General features: G+C 43.9%; 1 protein-coding gene across 6 annotated transcripts in view; it reads right to left on the minus strand.

Moving 5' to 3' along the window:
* Window positions 1-2,845: 2,845 nt before the first annotated feature.
* The window catches only part of FUBP3 (far upstream element binding protein 3), a 54,225-nt gene continuing 31,577 nt past the window's right edge, over window positions 2,846-25,493 (minus strand). For 3 of the 6 annotated variants that reach the window (XM_037851050.1, XM_037851049.1, XM_037851054.1), the window contains 13 exons: window positions 24,879-25,041; window positions 23,474-23,572; window positions 20,088-20,192; window positions 19,530-19,632; window positions 16,622-16,722; window positions 14,424-14,565; window positions 10,591-10,751; window positions 9,818-9,891; window positions 9,412-9,492; window positions 9,110-9,186; window positions 6,570-6,641; window positions 4,981-5,108; window positions 2,846-3,997 (listed from right to left, as the gene is read on the minus strand). In XM_037851050.1, the coding sequence (XP_037706978.1) occupies window positions 3,989-3,997; window positions 4,981-5,108; window positions 6,570-6,641; window positions 9,110-9,186; window positions 9,412-9,492; window positions 9,818-9,891; window positions 10,591-10,751; window positions 14,424-14,565; window positions 16,622-16,722; window positions 19,530-19,632; window positions 20,088-20,192; window positions 23,474-23,572; window positions 24,879-25,041 (1,315 nt within the window). In that variant the 3' untranslated portion in view covers window positions 2,846-3,988. The remainder of the gene's footprint in view (window positions 3,998-4,980; window positions 5,109-6,569; window positions 6,642-9,109; window positions 9,187-9,411; window positions 9,493-9,817; window positions 9,892-10,590; window positions 10,752-14,423; window positions 14,566-16,621; window positions 16,723-19,529; window positions 19,633-20,087; window positions 20,193-23,473; window positions 23,573-24,878; window positions 25,042-25,493) is intronic. The other 3 variants (XM_037851052.1, XM_037851051.1, XM_037851053.1) reach the window with 3 other exon arrangements.

Here is a 25,493-nt window from a genome sequence, read left to right on the forward strand (position 1 = left end):
CACTTAGCCTCTGACTCTGTGTCCTCACCTGTAAAATGGGAAGAATATCCCTGTCTACCTCCCAGTGTGCAGAGGCCACAATCAAAGATGCCTGGAAATGGTCTGAACTCCCTTGGTAGAGGATATGAAAAGGCCATAAAGACAAAGGACAGCAAAGATTACCATCGCGTCAAGCTTGATGAGGGTTTGTCCTCACCTCCCCTTCCACCCCATACAAGACAGACCCAGGGCCAGCAGCCCCCTGCGGAATTGAGTGTCAAGCCACTTTCTGGCCATTAATCTCTAAGAGTCTATCAGGACCATTTGCATTAGCCCATCTTAAAAACCTCCAGCTGGTCCCCAGTGGATCCGAGTGGGCCTTGGGAAACAGCACCACTATAGCAAGCTAGAAGCTGAGGTCCCACAGTGTCCAAACACCTTCTTGGACCTGGTATGGATCAGGCTCTGCAATGTGTCAACTGTGCCTCAGCCAACCATGCTATGCGGGTTGTAGGACGGAGTGGATGGTCACCACTACAGAGGACACTGGGAAAACAGCCACCTCCAACCTGATGAGGCCAGGGGTAGTGATCTAGGCATGTGGGCTAGAGAACTCCTCAACCCCAGCCCAAACTCTGGGGTGGAGCTGGAAGCAGCCCAGCTGGGTCCTTGATGCTCATTTAACTTGGGTGGCTGGCAGAGACAGTGCATGCAGCTGTGGAGGAGGGTGGGGGTGGGTGGGGTAAGAGTGCTGAAGACAGACTGGGCACCCACCCCGCCCAACCAAGCACACAGGCTGTCCTTTCAGTGATGACCACGCAGCTTTCTTAATGGAACACAATCGCTGAACTTGGTACATTTCAAGCACTTTAGCCTTCTAGAACACCAGACTGCTGATGAAAAACCATCTTCAGTGGGCGCCATGTTAATGAGGGGCCAAATTTCATATGCTTGCAAACTTTCCCCCCTGCCTCCTGCTGTACTGCAACGCCCCCCCCCCCCAATAAAAGGTTGCATCAGAGAGGGAGAGAGATTTCCATAATTTATAGTATGGGCATTTCACTGGGGACAAGCGCTAATCTGTACTTACCGATACATTTAAGAAAATGCATCCTCCCGCAAGCCTGCACCATTTATGACTCTTGGCACAAACCGCAAAGCTCAGTCTTCAATTAAGGGACACCTTAGGGTTCATTATCACACAATCGCTCCCTGTGAACCATGCCAAATGCTGTTTTGGCACAGAGCTTGGAAGATGAATTAGAAGGAAGTCTTCTCTATAATGCCCTCTCCCTAATTCCCATTACCATCATCAGCGTTTATGCCCTCCTCTTGCTGGACTCCCTCCCCCCTTCTTTCCAAGTGGCTTTTACTATTCAATTTCTCAACGTCAAACTCGATTCTCTAGAGGTGTAGTTAAAGATGCCACATCTCCTTTTTGTCTTCCGGCTCTCAACAGGCCTTGGAATGGCTGCAGATGGGCTGCTCTCCACACCCCTTTACAGCCTAAAGGAGCCACAGATGCCCCCCCCCCCCACCTCCTCTTAAAGCTTGGGGTAGAGAAAAGGAGCCAGAATTGGAAAAACACATACAAGTATGAGTCATAAGGAAGGTTCTAAACAAGATCTAAACAGAACTGTACATCTAAATTAAGATACAACTCATATGTAAAGGCTAACAGCAAGGGTAAGATGTATGCAAATACGAAATCAGAGAACAGTGTTCAAGCCAGTTGCTTCAATCGATGGGAAAGGAAGAAAAAGCAAAAGGAGTCGAAAGCTGGTTTTTATTTCTCAATAATAAATAAAGCTGGTTTTATTTCCCTCCAGTTCAGGGTCCACACTCTTTGTGGTAATGTGTCCTGAAACTACAAGGCCCTCCATGATTTAAACTTATGGGTAAGGACAACTCCCCCATCTCAAACTTCGTTTCAAGAAAACAACAAAATAAGCACCTTTGCTGCCGCCTTCCAGCTCTCCCAGCAACACAGTGCCCCCCAGCTGGCGTGAGGGAGAGAGAAACCAACAACCCCCCATTCCCCTTCCCAGCTGCAGGCTGAAGTGCTGAGGGCAGGGAGGGAGTGGGGTCACAGGCCGCTGCAGCCAGAGTAACGTGTACCAGGCAACTCTGGAAGGAAGAGCAGCCAAAAATACAAAGCCAAGATGATGGTTAGGCCATAATTTCTTAGGCAAGTGTGTGTGCCAGAGGAGGGGTGGTGGGGAAGCACGGGGAGGGAAGGAGGAGGGCAGTGCTGACTCAGTTCCAGGCAAGTGCGCGTATCCAGCGGCAGAGCTGGTCACGGTCTTTTTTGTGACTCCTTTAAATGAATCTTCCAGTTCCACTCCGGATGGCAGCACCTCTGCATGAGGAAACTTGAGCGATTGACTTCTCGGCATCACGCCACTTCAAGAGATGCTCCGATGTGACAGGTAAGAGGGGCTTATTGTAACCAAGGCTCTCAAGTCAAACTGCCAAATTATACAAAGCCATTAAAATAAAATTAGCTTAACGTAGTAGCTAGAAACCTAGGCTGTGCACCAACTAAGGCGGCTAACACAGTGTGAGGTGTTCGGCTAAGAGGGGCAGGAATCCTGTCTCTTTCCGTCCCGGGAGGCCGCGGGCAGGGGGGGAAGGACAAGCACATGGAAGGCAAACAGACTTCGGATACTTCACCCACAAGAGGTCTTGTGGAAATTTTATTATATAGAATGTAAAATGAATTGTCAGTCAAATAAAAAGAACACTTTTTTTTAAACAACATGCATAACATTTTCCAATTGCCTTTTTAATAGTTAGACATTTCAAGCATTATAAGGAAAATAAGGAGAAAGACCCAGAAACTGTAACTTCAGTACATTTCAAACGGAATGTCCCTCAGGTCAATTAAAAATGCAAGAAAAATAGCTTCAATTCCGTTTTTTTTTTCCTTTAAAAATACATGTTATCTGTACAAGATACCTACAGTAAACATTGGAAATCATATTATCCCTTTTATTAAATCAAAATTATTTAATTCATACTGTGGTTAATACTAGATTTATTTACTCATCTAGTTAATTGGACAAATATTAAGAAAATATTTAAAAGAAAAAAGCAAAAACACCTTGGAATTAAAAAATAGTTACTGCATTTTATATGGTTTAATGTTCCACAGTGTTTGTTAAAAGTTATATCGAATTTTTTTAATATTAAAAATAACAGTATTTATATTTCTGAGAGAATAGAGAAAGGTTTTTTGTTTTGTTTTTAAAACAAGCTTGGAGGTCTTAGACACACAATTACAACTGGTAATGGAGACATGAAAAAAACGTATGCTAAAAACATGAACACATTTTTATATTACCCCTTTAGAACTCTAAAAATTATACAAACCCTATAAAATGCCCCCTCCCAATCCCTGTTGGACAGCAATACAATTATCTGTCTCAATTCAGAGTTCACATAATTAATTACAATACATAATAGTTCAGTTTTTAAAAAAATGCAATAAAACCAGACAGCCGAGATACAAGAAATTAGAAGTAAAACATTTAATGAATTTATACATTTAAGAATATTTAAATACTGTTTAAAATTTTTTAAAAAGGATTTGTTACATACCACCTAAGACTTCCAAGCCACTTTCTGTTGCAACAGAAAAAACGGTAAATAAAAAGAAAGACACGCAAAACAAAACAAAACAAAAAACAAAACAAAAAACACCATGTTGAAATGTCACTGCTCTGAGGTACATTCTGGTGCCCGAATTTGCAGGTATTGCTCCAAAAAGAATCCCAGAGCTTACACATTTGAAATAACAACAAAAATAATGAAATAAAAATTATCAGCAATTTTTAGTAACTAACTTTTCCCGATTTTTAGAAAAATTCTGTTAATCTAAATATAGTGTTTCACAGAACAAAAAAAAAGGTTCTTCATCAAAAGGTTTGCAAATCTAAAAACCTCTGTTACAAATAGGTTTTCACTCACAATGATTTCAAGGGGGAAAAACAGCCGCAAGGACATTATTCTACTGCTCCTGTGGAAGGAAGGGGGAAAGAAGAGGTCAGTCCGTGACGGCAAATTCTCAAGTCCTTGTGTTGGTGGGGAGGTGACAGGTCACCATCTCTGCCTTCTGGCTCCACAACAGGCACCAACACACACAAACAGACCAATGTCTAAGCACCTTCCCGGGGGTCTCATGTCATAGGATCTGTCCCAGACAAAACCTCTCTTTAACATGAGGTCCTGGGGCTTCTCTTTCTGTGGAGGACATTGAGTGGGGGAAGAGAGGAGCAAGCGAGTGATACTTCCCCTCAGTCACCCACCAACCCTGTTTTGGATCCAGGGCCTGAGGTAACCAGCATGCTGTTCTTGAGACCCTGAATGGCATCACCTGCAATATGCCCTTCAGGAGCATCTGGCCCTCTTCCCTACTTCAATAAGAAAATCTGTTTTGGCCCCTGATTGGATACAGTGCTGGAGGGGGAAGCCTCCAGCTTTATGTGTTGGACTATAAAGATCTGGTGGTCTGCCCTGCCTAACTCTCCGAGGGTGTGGAACTGCCCTTCCTCCTGCCTCTCACTACCGACTACCAGTCACACCATCCTCTTGAAAAAACAGCAGCAGGGGAGTGCCTGCCACAGTCCTCAAACAGCACCATGCAGTGCCAGACTTGCCCAGAGTCATCTAAGTTTGGCACTCTCATTTTACAGCTAGGGAAACTGAGGCCCAGTGGGACAGAGTTCTATTTAGCCCTGAGGTATGGGTTCTGGATTTGAGGGGAGACATGGCATTTCCTCGTAGGGGCTGCCAAACCAATTCCCCTCCCCAAAGTGTTTTCCTCTGGAGCTAGGAGGGGAAAGAGAATGGCTAAAGCTGGGTTCTCAGCAGCTCTGAGGCCTGGGCTTTTTCTCTGTAACCTAGTATTCTTCCCCAGATCAGGAAAACACAGAAGGCTTGGGAGAAGGGGTTAGGGGTTGGTCTGGGAAGTATCAGTAGTGTCGGCGATTGGTTACAGACCTGGCTGTGGGCCTGTGCTTGCCCTAATGTCTGCCCGTAGAAAGCAACCTGCTGTCTGTAATATTCTGCCCAAGCCATTGTGTAATCCGGTGGGGAGCTGGCCTGAGGAGCAGCACTGGCAGCGTGACCTGATTGACAAAGGAAGAAACACAGGTTAGTGGAAGTGGGGACACAACTGCCCAGAGGTGAAGACAATGTCGGCTTGGCAGGATCCCTTCCCAAAGGTTTTTGGGCATCTGGAACAAATGCTCTGAGATGTTCCCTCTAGACAGCAGGAAGGAAATGATGTTGGGGAGGCTGGTTCTTGAGGAGTGCTGCTGTAACACTGCACAGTTTGGCACTGCAAAAGTGCTTGCTGCAAAAAGTACTGTTATGCCTTTTGTTGTCTGGTCCCTGTTACACCCTTTAAAAATCTTCACGTTTGTCTTCTTCCTACAGAATCATATTCTCTGCATCTGTCTGCCTTGCCCCAGACAGATCCCAATGCCAGACAACAGATGGAGACAGAATAGGGAGTTCTTAGTTTGTGTGTGTGCGTGCGCACTTGCCTAGGGTATCCAAATCCCCTGAAGAGCTTGAAACAAGCACGGGCCCATGTGTGCCTGGGAATCTAGATTTGGGAAGTCTGGGGGACACTGGGCATCTGAACTTTTAATAGTGCCCCCACGTGACTATGACATCTTTCAGCACTTCTCCTGGCTCCCCAAAGGGGCTATCTACTTGGTGATGCTTCTGAAAGCCAAGGTGAAAGTTTCTTTTATCTGGGCTCTTTCTAACTAGCAAGTAACATCTTTCTCGCTCAAAACAAAGGAAACAACTCTTCAAAGAATACCCGAATACTCTAGGGTTCAGTAGTTTTGGAACTTAGATAGAGGATTTAATACTAATTTTAAAGGGAATTTAGTACTAATTTTAAAAGATTCACTAAATTTTTTGTTTTGTTTTTCCTTTTTTTTTTTTTTTTAAAGATTGGTTTAATTTCTGGTAGTTAAGAAAAAAGCAGGCTTACTTAAGAATAAGAAGAACAACCAGCACCTATTCCCATTTTAAGCTTCTTTCCCCTGTAGTTTCATCATCTCTTTTTTTCCCTCTTCACCTGCCCTGAAATGCCCCAAAAGAGATGGCAGCAGCAAGACAAAGTCAGCGAACAAGATCCCAGGTGACCCGAATCCTGGTGAAGCAGTGCCCAACAGGTGTAGAGCCGAGTCCACGGGCTACCCAGGAAGCGCTCAGGTCTCAAAGGGAACTACCAAGGCTAAGAAACAAGTCCACATGTCTGGGTGTTACTCCCACTTCTAGGCCCTTTAGAATCCAGCAGTGGAGAGAGCAGAGAGGAGGAGAGGATGGCAAGCTTCTGCCGGGGAAGAGACACAGCCCAGTGAGTGATAAGTAACTACACTACGACTCCTCTGACAGAGAAAAAGAAAGGGGGAAGAGGGAGACAAAGTTAGGTATTGAGATCAAGTAACATGGGGAAAAGGTTAAAGAAAAAAAAAAGATGACATCTAACCATCAACAATTAAAAGTCTACAGAAACGAGGGAACTCTGTTACTGGGGCCTGCTTGTTAAGGAGGCCCATTCCACTCACTCTGTTTTTTGTAATAGTCTTCCCAGGCCTTGCTGTAGTCAGGCTGGCTGCTCTGCGGCTGGCTCTGCTGGCCTGTGCGAAGAACACAAAAGCAGTCAGGCCCTCCTGGCTTCCTCACAGCCTTAGCCCCCAGCCCAGCCGACTTCAGGCCCTGCTCTCAGCACTCACTCCATCTTGCCCCTAGGTGCACACTGGTGCTCCACAACCATGATCCAGGCCTTCCGGTCTGCGATGGTGGCAGTAGGCTGACAGTGGGAGGAGGAGGCATCTCAATATTTAGAAGGGCCTGCAGCTGGGCAAGTGCTGACAGGGGGAGGGATATGACTAAGATCCAAGCTTGTGAATGGAAAGGAGAGCTCCCCATGAGGGCAACCAGTGGAATGGCCTCGACTCCTTCAGATGGAGACTTGGGCTGTGGGTCAGCAGGGGGCCCCGAGGGCCACGGTGACCATTGTTCTTAGGCTCCCTGGGAACTGGCCTTCAAGTGGGATGAAGACTCCAAAGGGCACAGGCCACTCTGTTAACCTGGCCCTTCTGTTTGAAGACTGATGGTGCTACTGCTGGATAAGCAGAATGGTAGGAAACACGTGGGGAAAAATGTCCAGAGAATGTTATAAAGATGATGAAAGAAAGATGACATACAACGGTAGAGGGGACTGAAAAGCCAGGGTGTACATCCGATTCTAATCTGGTCCTGTGTCTTTTTGGTGTAGGAGAAGAAGGAAAGAGGGCACGTGTGTGGGGGCTGTTCTAGCCCGTCTCTCCCACAAAAATCATGCGTGTATTCTCTAGACCTGGAAGCAGTTAAGATTGGGATGGGGGAGCGGATACACGTGTGTGGGGCTGGGGAAAGGAGCAAGAGGGGAGCAAACAAGGGCATAAGATACCCTTCTCACATCCCCACCACGGCAGGGACTGAGAAAAGGATGCCCAAACCAGAATGATCTGGTTTTTGGGGAAGGTTAAGAGTGAGGGATCTGGGCAACAAAAACTTCCATCAGACATGGAGAGTGTAGGCAAGCAGGACTTTTCTTCCCAACAAGATTTCACTGACTAAAACCAATTCTCAGTTCTCAAATCCCCTAAACAAACAAACAAAGCCCAACACCACAAGATGAAGACTGGCAAACAGAGGCAAGAAAAACAGGAATTTATTGAGTTTTCTTTTACTCATCCCCTCGTACCTTTGCCAATTCTTCCAGGCCTGCCCAGAGGACAGATGTTGCCCCTCCCCACTCCCTTTTCACCAAAGGGCTTCTGCAGAACCATGTTCCCAAGGGTCAGTTTTCCCCTTATGGAGAAGGATGTGTCCTCTTGGGCCTCAACACCAAGGTATATATGTACTCCCCGTAGCCTAGGACTTCTCATGAGTCCTTCTCTGTCCTGGCACAAAGGGGCAAATGCAAACTTGACCCTGGTCACCTCACTTCCTGGAGGCTCCCTCAAATCAGAACAGTATCTGACCACCCTGGCATTGTGAGAATGTTGCCCATCAGGAGGTGAGATGACACTGGAGCAAAGTGAAGCAAGGTACGGAGGAAATATAACACATGATCAAGCTATGGGATAAAGCAAATACAGTAAAATACTAATGGTAGAATCTAGGTGGTGTGTACGTGTTCACTGTAAAACATTTAAAAATATTCTGTATGTTTTAAGAGTTACAGATAAAATACTGAAGAAAAAATACAACTGCAATTTCAGAGCTGAAAGATACTTTAGAAGTCAAATCCAAAACTTTATTTCATAGATGACAAATATGGAACCCCAGAGAAGGGGAGAGAAATACCTAAGGCTGCACAGCATTGGCCTCCAAACTCTGCCCAGGATGTATATATCTAGTTGTGAACTTTACTGGGAAATCCTGGGACTAGCCTTCCCAGCCAGCACTCTGCTCAGGGATAAAGCAGTAGTGAACAAAGCCAAAATGCTTGGTCATACAGCCTGGCAAGATACAAGCAGAATAATTTGAAGACACCCTGAAGAATGCTTCCCAAACACAAATGGGCTGGAACTTCAGATAGGTGAAGACAACCTGAATTTTACTAAGGTAAGGTTTTTGATTTTTTTTTGTAAAGGCTATTTGGGAGAACAGGGTGTGGAAAGGCAAAGTGATGGTCTGCAAGACGGCTCTCCCTCAGATCATGGAGACAGCAGGGGTGAGAGAAGCTCAGGTTAAACCACCCATGGCCTGGCCCATGGGAGGGAAACAAAAATGACAGAAGTTTACAGCTCTGAGAAGGCAAGAGTAGATGGGAAAAAAAGGTCTGGGAAGGTGGGACAAGAGACAGCCAGCCCCCTCCACCTCTGTCCAAGCTGAAGGCTATACCATTTCCTGTCTAGCCTTCCTCTGCACACTCACACTGCTCCAGTGCAGGGCCTGCTGGTGGCTGGCAATACACCGGGAGGCTCACCTGCAGCTCTGGGCCAAGAGTCACAACGAGTGCATTTCAGGTTCACCAGCACCATGGCTTCTTTGAACATCAGCCTTTCACTGGGGGCTGTGTGTGCATGTTCCCACCTCCACCCGAGCCACTCACCTGGGACTTGCTGTGTGGGCTGCTGCCATGCCTGGTAGGTGCTGCCCCAACCCTGGGTCAGAAAGGCCGGAGGACCACTGTAAATGACAAAAGAGTCCCTCGTTCCAGCCTGGGTCACTTCCCTTCCTCTTCTTCACCAGGCTTCACCTCCCACCAACCCCGTGGTTTCTCTAGTCACTGCTCACCCCCCTTCCCTTAGCCCCAGCCAACCACAATGGTTTCTTTGCCTGGTGACAGTGAGGACTGAAGTCTCTGCCTACCAAATGAGAATGGCATGGATGGGACAACAGCAGGTCACCTACCTCACAGGGGTGCTATGGGGATTTCCGTTCACTTTAGCAGCAATATTTGGGAAGCACCCTGAGCTCCTTGGAGGAAAGGTGCTATAAGAAGGTGAAAAATAAATAAAAACAACTCAACAACTGGAAAGGCTTTTGCAAAAATCTACTCCCAGACTGAGGGGGATGTGCTCCCCTCAGGCATGCTGGCAGTGACTAGAAATCCTGTGCTCTCTGGGAAGGTTCTCATCACTGGTTGGAGTGAGCTAAGGACAGGGCAGAGGGACCACTGGTGATAGGCAAATGAGTTCCACCCCCCGCCCAGCGCTTTGGGCTTTTGGTTGCCCCTCCCTAGAAGTAGCCAGAAAGGGAGAAAATAGGACCTCTTGGGATTGAACTCTACCAGTCAAGACCGATGCAAAAGACTCACTTCTGATGAGGTGTAGCAGGTGGCTGGCTGAAGGGGCTCTGTCCAAAGGCTCCAGGTGCTCCAAGGCTGGTACCCTGTCATTCACACAGAGGGAATTCTCACTTCCTGTTTGTTGAGCCTCTGCCCTCTGACTACCAACCACAGCTTTTGGGGAGATAGAATCAAGTGAAATAAAGACACCCTATTACACTCACACTACCCTTCCTTCCCCACAGTGAAATGTATTGGCGGAAATGGTTTCTGCCCCTCAAGTGACCAAAACCATCACACAGCCAATCCTAGCACCACCACAGTTGCCCTGGCATGTGACTCTGGGGATAGGGACCAACCTGTTTGACTCTTCAGTCAATTCAGGCTGGCCCAAGGCTCTTTCTGTCATTCTATGTCCCCTCTGAGGTGAGCAGTGGCCAATCTGTCCTCCGTCAACATTCCCTTTCTTTATTTGCTTTGAGGTGCCTGAAACTAAAGCCAGAGTCAATGAAAACTGCGTGCAGATCTGGCTGCCAGGGCAATGCCAGCAGGGGTCCTGGGGCAGTGCCAGGGGTAAGGCTCTGGCCCTGGTGAGTTCTGCCAGAAGGTTTCTGAGCCTGGCCCTGGTATTCCCATGGCCTCCAACTTTCCCCTCTGCAAAGTAGGAGGGATCACCCTCAAGTGATGTGAGGATGGAAAGGCACTGGAAGCACAAAGATCTTGGGGAAAACAGGTACCTTGGGTATCCAAAAGAAAATTCAGCTACTATTAAGCCAGAGATGGGGAAAGGATCTTGTACGTACACCAACTTTCTCATCTATGAGATGTCTGGCCACCTCGATCTGTTGAGGAATTCCCCTGATGGTGAATATTCGCAAGTTGGGGTCAGTGTTTGGAGGAGGGTTACGCTGAAGCTCCACATGTGCTCCTGACTGCTGATTTATACTTTTGATATTCTCACCCCCTGCAGGCAGGAAAACACAATACAGAAGAGTAAGTGGCAACAGCGGCAAACCCAAAGCTGTCAGCCTAACCTCCTTTTGCAGTATTTTGTTCCAGAAAAGATCAAAGGGTATTTTTGCACACTAGCACACTGATTAATTTTATAATGGTTCTAACAAAAACCGCTGCTCTCTCATTTGTGAAATAAGTTCCCAGAGCAAAGCCTAGTCCTTCTCTGCAAACCAGGCTGAGGCCATAGACACCATGTGGCACCTGCACACTTCCGTCACGGCTTCCTTTCCAGAGGCACCCAACCACCCACTAACCAGGTTTGGGTTGAGGCCTGAGGACCAGAGGGCCACCTCCAGGCCAGGCATGCAGATCCGCACACAATGGAGCCCACTCTTTAGAGGCCAGCTTGGTGGTGGTTCTCACCCCAGGCAAGGAGGGCCTCAGGCCAGGAGAGGTACTCCATTCTTCTCAGCGCAAGAAAGAGGTCCCAATGGCCTCTCCACAGCAGCTCTCCCTCCCTCCACAGGTCAAATGGACATACAGACACAGGCCTGAATAATGCCTGGAGCCCACATGGGTCTTTAATATTCCAAACTGTCACTTCTTAAGTCTCTGCTTCCTCTGTAGGGGGATATATCTAGAAAGAGAGCCAGCCAGAGGATGGGAGGTCACAGAGGCCTGGGTGGAGTGGGGCTAATGAAAATTTAGGTGGACTCTTTGAAAAACCTGTGAGAGTTCAGTCTCTTAATGAAATTTGTGTAACAAAAGCTCCACCAGTGTAACTTCTTTCGAAGTTTCACAGAATTTACAGATTAGCTCTGTTAAACTGGGGTGGTGGGGTGGTGGTGGTGGAATTCAAGGAAAACTTACCACGGAATTTTTGCAAAAGGAAAACTTACCACGGAGTTTTTGCAAAATTGGGAAAAGAAAATCTCTGGAAAATCCGGTGCAAGGTAGCAGGGAGTCCCAAATGATCAAAAGCAGAGCCTGAAGGCTGGTCTCTTTGTGCCACCTCTCCCCACCCAAGGTTCAAGCAAACCCAAACTGGGACTTGTCATTTCACTGCTCATCCACAGCCCTTCAAATAGTCCACTCCCCCAACCTGGCCCCACTGGAGGGAGAAGAAAGCCATGTCTGAACGATCTATCAGGCGAGGAGGTAAGTGGGGTGGGGAGCACCAAGAGCATACACACATTGCTTCTTATACTAGTAATCCCTGTCTTGAAAAAACAACAGGACTCTTAAAGGAGTCACCAAGCAGAAATGGAGCCTCGGTTCAGCGGTCCTTCCTAAAGGCAGCGTATGCAGCCATTACATGGGAACCAGAAGACTGGCTGAGAGCATCTGGCCAAAGCTTTATTTAACATTTGCTTGGTTTGGTTTGTGTATCAGTTTAGTTTAGGCTGGTTTTAAATTTAAAAGCAAATTAAAAAAAAAAAAAGCTCCTCAACAAAACGAAGAGTTGTGCTCATGGTTTTCTTAAAGTACCACCTGAACTGAAGAAAAGCCTCTCCATTTTCTACCCTTGCAAACATATTCTCCTGGGAGACACCACCAGCCAATGCAAACCGTCTGCATCTTTGCTTTGCCTCTAGGTAGGGTACGGCCCTTCCTGGCACTGCACTTTACTCAGAGGTCAGTGGATTTTAACATTTTTGCACCAGGAAAAGTAAACCTAGTTTTTGGAGAGCAATGAAGAGCAAAGAATAAATGGAGACCATTTCTATATGCACCCCCAACATTCAATGAATCCTACCAGCCTCTGCCTATATACCACTTGGTTCCAAGGCAAAGATCTGGAGGCAACAGTACAAAAGGATGCATGTGTCCGTGATTGAGAACCATGCAGGCCCAGACAGCCAAGCCCCCCACCCCTCCCCATCAGGCACTTGCACTAGCAGTGCCAGAGACCATTCTTCTCAGAGGCCTTGGGAGCATGCTAATAAGGTAAGGCAGGCACCACAAAACTGCATGGGGCCGGAAGGAGTTAATTTAAGTTCATCTTCCTTCAACATGAGGTCACCAGCTTGGCACATGGTGGCTGTCTATAGACTCATTCAGCAGCCTGCTCCATTCTTCCACCCGATGGGGGGCAGAAGTGACCCACCAGCGGTCCCCTGGCTGGACGTGAAATCGTAAAGCAATTAATCAAACCTGCTAAAAGGCCTGGCTGACAAGAGCAGGGCTGGCCACACTATCTGTCAATATTGCTGTGTTTATCATGGAAATCCAGCAGGGGCCCAGGGACGCTGCAGTGTCTCTCCAAGGGCTGGAGCTGGGACTGGAGAGGGGGTGGGAGGAAGGGGGTGTGTGTTCCTGACTGCTTATGGCAACCCTCTTCCTCGCCCTCACTCAGGAGCCTTTCCCCAAGAAGAAATACCTTACACCTAGCCACAGGGGGAAGCAGGGCTGGATTTAGTCTCATGGCAGTTAAGTGGGTAGTGTGTCTGATTTACTGCAACATTTTGAGCAGCTAACAATATTCATTAAACACTTATCAGTATGTATATTCTGCTAGAAAATTAAAATAAACCCACATTGTTCCTACCACCCCAAGAGAGGTTAATAATCTAACAGACTACACAGATATAGGAGATAAATGTTTTGAAAGAGCATAAAACACATTATACACAAGCAGAGATGAGCGCAGAGTCTGAGAATGTACAAGAGGGAGGGTCAGGAGGAATTCCCATCCTTCCCCAGTGTTAGAGGCAATGGCATCAGATTTCTGCTGGTGAAGAGGTTCTCAAATCAGGTACTGTCGAGCACTACTATCCCTCAAGTAGTTAAGAAATTTGAGAAACTCGAGAAGACTGTACTTATGTCCTCCATATGTTGTCAAATACATAATGAAGGCAAGTACAAAAACCAACACCAAGTGTCAGTCCTGCTGGCAGTGAGGCTCTGTGGGTAGGCCAACTTGGATCTCACAGCGAAGCTGAGCCCAGTGCCTCAGGAAGGATCCCCCAAGCCACAGCCTTGCTCTCAGCAGATGTGCTTGGTCCCAAGGCTGGCTTAAATGAACTGGTAACAATGGCCTAGAAATTTGTCTGCTCCCTCCCTTTTTTCTCACTAAAAGATGGGAAAGAGTTACACTAGCCATTAATGAGGGTTTTTACCTAATATTCTCTAAGATGCCTAGAAACAACTAACAAATCCATTTTTATTTTTCACCATAGGTTGTCTGTTACTCATGGCAAATATGTTGAAAGGATAAAAACCATTTTCACATGTGTCAATAAAGACCAAATACCCAAATCTGGTAAGGGAAAGTGACATTTGTCAGAAAGCAGTCTTCTCTTGGGGAAAATTATCTTAACTGTTGCTCTAAGTTACTTGGAGGTGAGTTAATTACTACTCAATCGACAAATATTCAGACGCACTGTGTGCAGGGCACCTTTTCAACAACCTAAGCAGGTTTAATAGGCAATGGGTTTTACTTATAGTCCATTCCTACACTTTTCCTACACTTTGCTTCCATTCATGAGAGGCTGAATCAGGGACCTCAGAGAAAACTGCACAAGATTCAGTTCCTGCAGAAGTTGGGTGACGCCAGAGACATGACAAACTTATTTAACTGTAGCAAAGAGATTTAACTTCACGCTTTGGAGGTAAACCTGGCCTGTCATCTCTGACAAAACAGCTGAAAAAGGAAGGCAAAACCTGAGCAGCTGCCTCTTACCTTTGCCTATGACGAGGCCGCACTTATCTGCTGGCACTGTGTATGTGATCTCCTGCATGCCACCCGGGGTTCCCATACTCCAGTCACCACGGCCGCGGCCTCTTCCTCTGGCTACCGCAAGGCCTCCGAAGCCATCTCTTTCCTGGAAGAGAAGCAAGGCTCTAAAGACTATTTCTACTAGCCCCACTTTTCATGTTTTCCAGGGAGGAGGTCAAGTGACAGGATATAATCAATGCCACATATTAGAATACGAGGAACCAGAGCACCTTTCCACATTTCAAATTCTGAAATGCTCTCTAAAACTAAAATTAACACAAATCACAGGTGCATTCAAGGAGGATGAGAGCGGATGAACGCATGTGGTTATATAAACAACATAAATATGTCCAACTACAACAGGCAGTCAGATATAAACTCCAAAGTCTGAAGCCTAACTACCTTTTCTCTTGAATTTTAATTACTGGGCCCTAATCTACAGGCATCAAGAGTCAGTCTGTTTTTTTCTTGAAGTTAAGGCTACTCATTCCTGTGGCTAAAACATGCTGGAACTATCAGAAGCCAGATATTACATGCTAAAGAGTTATGGGCAATTGAAAGTGACACGAGTGGCAATGTATGATTTTCTGATCCTCCCCTGACCAGGATGCTCTAAAGAACAATTCAAACACTGCCGCATGAGTGAGAATACCTTGCAATCCAACCAGTAAAAAGGATAAAATGACTTTTAAGGAAAACTGGTTGTCCCAATCCCAAGAGAAAGCAGAGTGACCATTCAAGGCTAGTTCAGAAAGGAGGGAGGGAACATGCCAGGCCCTTTCACTCATAGTCTGAGGTTGAAGATATCTTCACCATTCAACCAACAGAGAGCTAAGCCCCAGTCTGATACGTGAGGAAGATTCCTTTTAGTCAGAGGATACACATTTCATTCCAGCCTTCGGTCTCTAAGTTGCTTCAGAGTTATGGTATTTAGAAATTTTTAAATGTTAAGGGCAAACCTGGTCAAGCTGAAGGCTCCTTCATGGAATGGAAGTGATGAAGTTCAACACAGTAAAGAAATATTTGGCAAGATCTGCCAATGTTGATTAAAAGGTAACAGAACATTTACCTGGAATTTAAATCAGCAAAAGCTGAGATAATTGGGGTGTTTTTTTCTTGTGCTGTTTTTATGAGACAACTGACAAACAGAGAAGGTAATTTTAAGGAGTTATGTTAAAACACACAAGCCAACTTTCCAAGGACATCACAGATTCTTGAAGACTGTCTCCCAAACATTTGTCTCCTATCCACTGCAGTTCTAGGGATCATAAAATCTTACTACTAAAAAGGATGTAAGATCCAGTCATGTAGTGGCTGTTTCCTAAACTTGTCTAAATCATAAGAATTGCCTGGGACTTGATATTCTGATCAGTAGATCTGGGGTGGGAGTCTATAAATCTTTAATTTTAACACATTCCCACAGATGACTCTTAGGGGATTATGTGGGGAACACTGCCCTGGTGCAAACCTCCTAGTCTGCTGATGAGAAAATTAGGCCCAGAGAGGTTCAAAGGCTTACCCAAGATCACGTGTCTGGCTAATGGCAGAGCTGCAATTACAATTTGAGACTCCCAATTTCTAATCTCCTGCTTTTTCCTTCAGCTCCAATTGTTTTTAACCTTTTCCTCATTCCTACACCCAAGGGACATTACAACTCACCATTCTCAATAGAGGTGGGGAGAATTTTTGTTGTTCAAAACAAAAGATGCTAACAATATCACAAAGTTCTCAACAGCTTGCTCATATACCAGACAGATATGTCCAAGAATTCAAGTGCAAGAAGATGGCTTTAAGATTTTGGAGAATCTAAAGTGTTTTCCAAAGCAAGGATTAGATTTTATTTAGTATAGTTGAGTACACTTGGTTGTATGAAACTTGGCAATCTGTGTGGTTTTACCAGAAATAGTTTAGGTAGTCAGGAATTTATTCTGGGGGAATAAAGGCAGAACAGAAATAAACTAGCAAAACAAAATGAAAGGTAGGAAAGAGGCAAATGTAGAGAAGCTGCTGCCTATAAACCTGGAGATAACTGACAAGAGCACCAGTTTCCAATAAGGTGACTTTAGAGGAGGTGGCTGTTCTGTGACACAGCCCCCCTAATAGCCCTGTGTGTCACTCTCTGCTTTTGAGGCTGACATCTGAACTCCAGAAAGCAGACCCACCTGGGCTGTAAGAATAAGCTCGTTGATGACATGTGCCGCATGCTGACACCGATCTGGGGGTCCCATAACCTGGGCAGCTCTTTCTGGACTAATACCATCATCTGCAGAACAAGAATAGAGATGGGATTTAGGAAAGCCCAAATTTAAAAGGAAACAAAGGTCAATCTGATTTGCAACCATTATTCCTATCAATACCAAAATGAGCAATAAGACGATCATGAGATTCTGGAAATATTTTGGAGTGGTTTTGTTGATAAGGAAATGTGTATGACTACATCTTTTTACATGTTCTGTGTCAATACTCATTTCTGATACAATTACAGCCACTTTAAATAAAAGTAAATCATTAAAGAAACACACAAAACACTCAACAAACAAAAACAGTCAAACAAACAAAAAAACAAAGGAAATAAAGTTGAGCTGTGGCAATGGCTTCCAAAAATTAATCCATCAAGATGTTTTCCTGATTTTAGAGAATGAGGAAAATGAGGATGATGTAGAAAATTTTGTCCATTAAGGTAAATTTACATAATTTAAAGAACTGTCCTTTATTCTAAGATGTTGTCCTTTTTGCGGCTTTAAATTATCCTTAATTTTATGAAATCAAAATAATAATAGATGGCATATTTTTAAAGTCTTTACTTGGAAAAATTAAAAGCTGGACATGCTATTTTGTTTCTCCCAAATTTTACTAGTCCAAGAAGAAACCCCTCAGCTAGAGCATTCTGGCAGGAGAAGGGTGACCAATTCAGCATATCCAAGGAAAGAAATGAGGGCTAGGTGAAGAAACTGAGATTGGTAATTTGATGACAGAATTTTGTGTGTGTGAGAGATGGGAAGAGGGGGTAGGGAGGAGGTGGGGAGGGAGAGAGAGACACACACCTTTGTAATGCTAAAGATTTTTGAGAATCATCAAAACTAACCTGGTTTAAGTAACATTGTAATATACCTCTATTAAATGTAACAAAGGCAATATGCCAATGCTAAATGTATATGAGAGGGGGATGTAGGGGAGTCATATGGGATTCTTGGTAGTGGTGTTATTTGCTGTCCTTAGTAGTATATTGTATTGTATGACATGTTATTTTTCTTTTTATCATTTTTTTTCTTATTGCTAACAAAAAAAAAATAAAAAAAACAATTTTTCTTGTAGTAATCAGTATGTTCAAGTGCTGATTGTGGTGATAAATGTACAACTTCATGATGATACCATGAACAACTGATTGTACACTGTGGATAAATGTATGGTATGTGAATATAACTCTATAAAATTGTAGGAAAAAATATATATAGGAGTAAAAGTGTTGGAGAAAACATGGTGAGAAGGATGATGCCTCACCAATATGGACTAACTACAATGTGTAAACTCAGAATTGAATCTTAGAACATAGCCTAACGTGGACACAATAATTGTAATAGTCCCTAGATTGTAAGCTCTTACAGCAGTTAACTCTCCCTGAATTGTAAGGCCTATCTCTAAACTTTGAGATGCTCATCCCCTAGGGTATAACCTGATTGGTCTCTGGAACAATGCATATCTCTGAGACACCTGAAACTCAGAGCTAGAGCTCGGCAGATATGAATGTCAGTATTAGTGCATACAGCCACTTTAAAAAAAAAAAAAAAAAAAAAAAAAAAAAAGCTGAAAAAGAGCCCAGACTTCAATTAGTGATATGAATAAAGCAGGTCTGGTTAAGACCAGGGCAAGCCAGGCCAAAGGATAAAGGTTGAAACTGATTGTGTTTTAAAACTTCAACTTTCATGTGAGACCAAGGGAATAGGTATCTATTTGGTACAGGATCTAAATTTTCTAAACGGTACAACTCTACAGTCAATTTGTTCAAACACCACAATTGCATGGAACTTTGAATAGGAAGTGAGATACGGTAGGTTAGTATAGGCTGGAGTGAAATAGTGACACATCCTAGAATAATTTGGGCAGATAATAAAAAATATATTTACAGCCTCCCCCTCCCCAGCCCCGAGGATCTGGGGGAAGATGCGGATGTGCTGGACATCCTCACCTGGACTGGTGTTGATGTTGTCACAAACATTGGGACTGATGGTTTGATGTGCTGAGCCCTCGAGCACGGGACTTGCCCTTATGAAGCTCATTACCACAAAGGAAAGTCTAAAGTTGTATGTAATAGTGCCTAAGAGTCTCCCCGAGTACCTCTTTGTTGCTCAGATGTGGCCCTCTCTCTCTCTAACTGAGCCATCTCGACTGGTGAACTCGCTGCCCTCCCCACTACGTGGGACCCGACTCCCAGGGGTGTAAATCTCCCTGGCAACGCAGAGTATGACTCCCGGGGATAAATGTGGACCCGGCATCGTGGGACTGAGAGTATCTTCTTGACCAAAAGGGGGATGCAAAATGAGATGAAATAGTTTCAGTGGCTGAGAGATTCCAAATGGAGTCGAGAGGTCACTCTGGTGGACACTCTTATGCACTATATAGATAACACCTCTTAGGCTTTAATGTATTGGAATAGCTAGAAGTAAATACCTGAAACTACCAAACTTCAACCCAGCAGTCTGGACTCCTGAAGACAATTATATAATAATGTAGATTACAAGGGGTGACAGTGTGATTGTGAAGACCTTGTGGATCACACCCACTTTAGCTAGTGTATGGATGAGTGGAGGAATGGGGATAAAAACTAAAGGACAAATGGGGTGGGATGGGGGGATGATTTGGGTGTTCTTTTTTCACTTTTATTTTTTATTCTTGTTCTGGTTCTTTCTGATGTAAGGAAAATGTTCATAGATTGTGGTGATGAACGCATAACTATGTTATCATACTGTGGACAGTGGATTGTATATCATGGATGATTGTATGGTGTGTGAATGTATTTCAATAAAACTGAATTTAATAATAAAAAAAAAAATTAAAAAAAAAACAACTAACCTGGTTTAAACTGAATCCTCACACCAGCATCATTCTGGATTTTTTTGATCATCTCCCCGTTTCTTCCTATTACAATTCCAACAGCAAACCTAGGCACAGACACCTAGGCACAGAAAAATAAAACCATATCAGAGCTTTTTACATATCTGTCTTTTCTTATAGGACATATTTTGTTACCATTTCATTTCATCAATAAACAAGCTTCCAAGTTTGATACAATCACAACACAGATCACCAGGAAAACCTGGACTTTGTCTTTATCTGGGTAGTTGGATAAGCTTCAAAGAAAACCTCAAAACTAGCAGGAATGGTCCCCATGCCCTAAGAAGAGATGTAGTTGGCTCCTCTTGCTACCAGCTGACCCTGGCTGGGTACTAAATGATGCTTGGGCAGGGCAGACACTGTCCCAGTTCGTCCTCATACCCACCAGAGGAACTTGGAGTACTTTTATGGTTTGGAGATGAGATAAAAGTGAGTAACTTGTTCAAGTTTAAAGAGATAATAGGAGTGTGACTTCTTCACACCTATTCTCGTTTGCCTACTGTAATTCAAGCATACCTCTATACTGCCTCCTCCCATTCGGGAAATGAAATCACTGCGTACACCCCGGAAATCAGCTTGGTCTTTTTCTCGGATGATTTCTAGTACCATCTCTCTTGCTTGCTGCATAAACACAAACGAAAGGCATTATTGGGGATTGGGGATTGGGGGTGGGGGGTGGTTCTTATAAAAGACATGACACCAGGTGAAGTTTCAAGATCAAACCCTCCCAACTTGGTGCTTAAAGATTCAGAAGGCACTCACAGCTGTGAGATCTCACTCATCATTTATGGGTTGGGGATACACTGGTGGTCAGGAGAATATATGTTGTGTATATATTTAAAAAAAAATAAAAATAGAAATATATACATATATATCATCTCTTAAATGAAAAGTTCTTCACATTGCCCAAAATGTTCACACAGATAAAGTTCTATCTATAGTTGGGTTAATACATCTGGACATGGCCAGAATTGGATTATTAAAACTCCTGAGATGTTTCTCGCATGTCATTTCTTTGTAGTGTGGGGAGAGTTTTCTAAGAGCTCTGACTGTGGGCAGGTTCCATGAGAATGAAGACATTGCCAAGACTTCACATTACGACCACCCCAGAAAGGTAAAAAGAAAAAAATAGGCCCAGAAAATATGAAAAAATAACTTCTGGCATTCAGAATTTTTATTTCTTAAATTATTTCAATACTGTCTCGCAAAACTATCCCACGGATTTGGCCGTAGCAGAGGCTGAGTCAATCATCCTCTCCCAACAATGCTCTTAGTTAAGTATAGCCTTGCACATCTACCTCCCAAAACAAGTACTAGCCCCACAGCAATCTGCACTAAGGATCTACTGTATATTACAACTCAAGGTAATGGGGGAACCTGGATTGAGTCCTGATTCCGGAACAAAACAAAACAAAACAAAACAAAAACAGCAATTAAATGAAGAGTCTTAGGACCTTTGGAGAAATCAGAATATGGATTTGAACAGTAGATGATGCTAAATTTCTTTGGCTTGGTTTTGTAGGAGAAAGTCCTTATTCTTATGAGATGCATGCTGTAGGATATAGGGGTGAAGAACCATAACATTTGCCACTTAGTTACAAATGATAAAGTTATATATACATAACATGGCAAAAAGGTAGGTGGAAGGAATACAGTGTTAACTGTATTATTGTTTCAACTTTTCTGTATGTTTGAATTTTTCATAATAAAAAGTTGGGGAGATGGGGATGAATCTGCACCCGGCATCATGGGATTGAGAACATCTTCCTGACCAAAAGGGGGATGTGAAATGAAACAAAATAAAGCTTCAGTGGCTGAGAGATTTCAAATGGAGTCAAGAGGTCACTCTGGTGGACATTCTTATGCACTATATAGACAACACTTTTTAAGTTTTAATATATTGGAACAGCTAGAGGTAAATCCCTGAAACTACCAACAATTTGACTCCTGAACAAGACTGTAAAACAATGTAGCTTACAAGGGGTGACAGTACGCTTGTGAAAACCTTGTAGATCGCATTCCCTTTATCCAGTGTATGAATGGATGAGTAGAAAAATGCGGACAAAACCTAAATGAAAAATAAGGTGGGATGGGGGAGGTGTGATTTGGGTGTTCTTTTTTATTTTTTATACTGATTCTTTTTGGTGTAAGGAAAATGTTCAAAATTGGATTGGGGTGATGAATGCACAGCTATATGATGGTACTGTGAACAGCTGACTGTACACCATGGATGACTGTATGGTATGTGAATATGTCTCAATAAAACTGAATTTTAAAAAAATAAACTACAATGTTAATTCAAAAAAAAGTTGGGGAGAGGAAAAAACAATTTACCCTAAAGATGGCAGCTTCTTCCAAATAAAAATTTGGAATATGCTTAGTTTTAAAATAAAAATATACCCAAACCTTAAGTTTATAATTTATTTTCCTGTAAATTTGGACAACAGCAATCAAATGAACTCTTTGCTTGGATATTTTTTCTACAAAACACAAAATCAAAGGCAGAAATATGGAAGGAAAGTAGGGAATGCTGATGATGTCAGGCAGATTGTTATTCAGTAGAGCACTCCAGCATGTTTGAGTGCTAATTCCTTCCCAAGAGTTCTATGACATAACGGTAGTAGAGTCCACAAGATGTACAAGCAAAGTAAGGAAAGACTAGCTGTAACGGGATTTGTAAGAAAGCCCACCTGTTTAATTTAAGGAGGTAGGATGATTTGGGGGAGGAAATCACTTGGGGGACAGGGCAGTCATGACCTTGGCCTGCAGAAGGAAGTCAAGGGCTGCATCATGGACTGGAGCCCAAGGAAAGAAGCCACTTTAATCACTGGTCCTCAATCTATTTTAAACCATCATTTTACATATGTACCCTGACAAAACAACTACGTAACACAAAACTTACCAATTCTATCAATTTGAGTTTAGCTGAATGATAGTGTTAAGAATTTGGAGAAATATTTTGCTGGAAACAGGTAAACTTCACTGTATCAAACCCCCAATGCTCCTAAAAAGGAACAGCTACTGATGAAAGATTGGCTTTCCAAGGTACAGCCCCCTGAAACTACTCTAAATGCAGCAATGGCAAGGCAGACTGCAGCTAGCATATTCGTATTTCATTAGGAAGAGGCAGAATTCTATATCGACAGCCCACTTGCATTCTTAATGTCAGCAAAATTTGGACGGGTGGAGCCATGGCTCCTAAGCCCCTTACTGCTTTCAGCAACTGGACTGTCTGCTGTGCTCAGGGAGCTCAGGCATAGGACACATGCAACGAGGGCACACATGTGCCTTCTGTGGCTCTGGTACTTCTGCTCACCTCCAACCCCAGCTAAGTCTCACAAAAATGAGCCGCTAGTTGAGAGGGAGAGGGGGAGGGGGAGAGAAAGGGGGAGAGGGAGAGAGGGGGTGAAAGGGAGAGAGAGGGGGAGAAGGAGAAGGGGAGAGGGAGAGGGAGAGAGAGAATGAAAGAACAAACAAAAGCCAAACAGAGTCTGCATCTGAGCTGACCATAGGTCAGCAAATCTAAAACTGCATATACTCAGCGTTATCCAACAAAACCCTGCTGCAATTATGAAAATGTTCTGCACCTGCACCTTCTAACACAGTAGCCACTATCCTCATGTGGCTATTAAGAACTTGAAATATGGCCAGTATAAATGCAGAACTGAATATTCATTTAATTTTAATCAATTTAAATAGGCACATGTGGCTAGTGGCTCCTACACTGGGCAGCACAGCTCTAGATTCTTTATGTTGCCAAACTTGGTTTGAGAACACAGCTTTCCTTAAATAAAGGAACAACTGGCTTTATAATTACTTGCGTGAGACAAAAACTTTAGAGGTTACCACTAAGTGATATCCCCATATCCATGATACACATAAATACAAATTTTCTTTCCTACCTGTACTTTAAATGGGTCTCCAGTGATGCGAAGAGGCTTGTCGGCTCCCGTAGGTAATGGGCCATCTTGTATCATGACCATTTTCACACCTGTCCGTTCCTAAGGGGGAATATACACCAGTATAGTCCTCACTGCCATGAATAAGAAAGTAGGAAGGCACAAGAAGCTGGACCGAGTCAGGTAATGTCCACAATAAACCCTATGTCCTAGCTCCCACAAAGTACCGTCACTCTGATTTGGACAGCGAAGCTTGACTCATAAATGTGGACATACAGGGCATGCCAGAGACCTTTCAAGTTTGATAAGTAAAACTATTTCCAAAAATTACTCTTTCCCCCCTTTTTTTATTTCCTAAAATATCTCAATATTAATGAAATATTTTTTTCTCAGTTAGATGCTAGGTACCTCACTAAGTGCTTTCCTTACATTATCCGATTAGAACTTATCCACATCCATGAGAGGGAGGCTATCATTGTCCCCATTTCATAGATGAAATGGCTCTGAGAGTAAGCTGCCCAAGATTACAGAACTAATGAGCAGCAGACCAAAATATGGAATCTGGGATTCCAATTCCTAAGCTCTTACAAACTACACTAGAATGCTTTCCACAAACTGAAGACTAGATTATGAGAGAGCATGCAAGGTAAGCCACACACCTTACCTGCAATTTCAAAGACCCCAAAGCTCTGAAATCAAAAGTTTGATCATAACTAATATGGCAGCAAAACTAAACTGAACTCATGGAATATATTTCTAGCCTCTCTCATTGAGTGTGAACATTATTATGTTTAGCTAAAGAAATATTTATTTGATTGCTGGGTGCAGCCCTGACCTTTGGCAGGGGTGTTAAACTGACCCTCTAAGTGTCTCAGATAAGGAATTTTGGAGCCTAATAGCAGCTAATGTTTATGGAGCACTTATTCAGGAACAGGCTCTTGGCTAAGGGTCTTACTTCCATTATTTCAGCCTCCTTACAACACTAAGCCCAGCACTTTCCCTCTTCTCTAGATGAGGATCATGAGCCTTTGAAAAGACCATATAACTAATGAGGGAGAATGATAAATCAGGCCATCTGACTCTAGACACTGTACTTTTATCTGAGAGGCTGTCACTTGAGGGCAAATGCTCATATCATATCACAGCAATCCTAAAAGGGCTTGCTGAAAGTTCACAGGTGCCTTGGCATACCTGACCACAGTAAATGATCAGTAATTATTTACTGACTGGAGGAAGGAAGGCTTTCACAGCTGACCATGGAACCACTCTGACAGAGGTTTACAGGGGCAGTTTCTGCACCATGGTGTGCACAGGAAGCTCAGCCAAAGAGTCATGACAAAACCTCCCAAACAAGGAAGATGAAGACTGTTTAAGGGGCCACTCTGTTCTCTACTAAGGGTTCACATACCTGCAACTGCTTTATTGTTTCCCCTCCTTTGCCGATAACCAGTCCCACTTTAGATGCTGGGATAAGAATTTCCTGGATTGTGCTGTTGCCATCTATATCGTTATGAAAGCCAGGTCCATTCCGACAGCGGTCCACAATCTGCCCCAGGAGCCGTTTCGCTTGTCTTTGGGAGGGAAAAGAACCACAAGAGAACCAGCATTAAATGAATGCTCTAGGTGCCCAAGAAAGGGAAACAGCACCAGGGAAAAAAAATAGAGCAGTCAGGGTAGCCCTCCATCCAGCTTCAGCTCCTGCCCCCACAACCTTGGAGGGTCTCTTTGCCATCCTCCACGCTACTAGGCTGGAATTTAAAAACAATAGACATCACAATAGCAACATTCCAACAAAGGGCCTTGAAAAGTGGGCTACTACCCACTTCCAACAGTTTGCCTTCTGCCCATGCTTATGTCTTATATTCATTCCACAAACTGTGTCACCTTCCATTAGAACGTTAGCTCCCCTGGTGGCAGAGATCACCTTTTATTCCTTTGCATATCTCTGTTCCCCGAAATCCAGCATAACCTTTCTCACAGAGTATACACTCAATACATATTTGTTTAATAAGAGCAGGAGATA

The sequence above is a fragment of the Choloepus didactylus genome, chromosome 10, assembly GCF_015220235.1.
Source record: "Choloepus didactylus isolate mChoDid1 chromosome 10, mChoDid1.pri, whole genome shotgun sequence".
Taxonomy (NCBI): domain Eukaryota; kingdom Metazoa; phylum Chordata; class Mammalia; order Pilosa; family Megalonychidae; genus Choloepus; species Choloepus didactylus.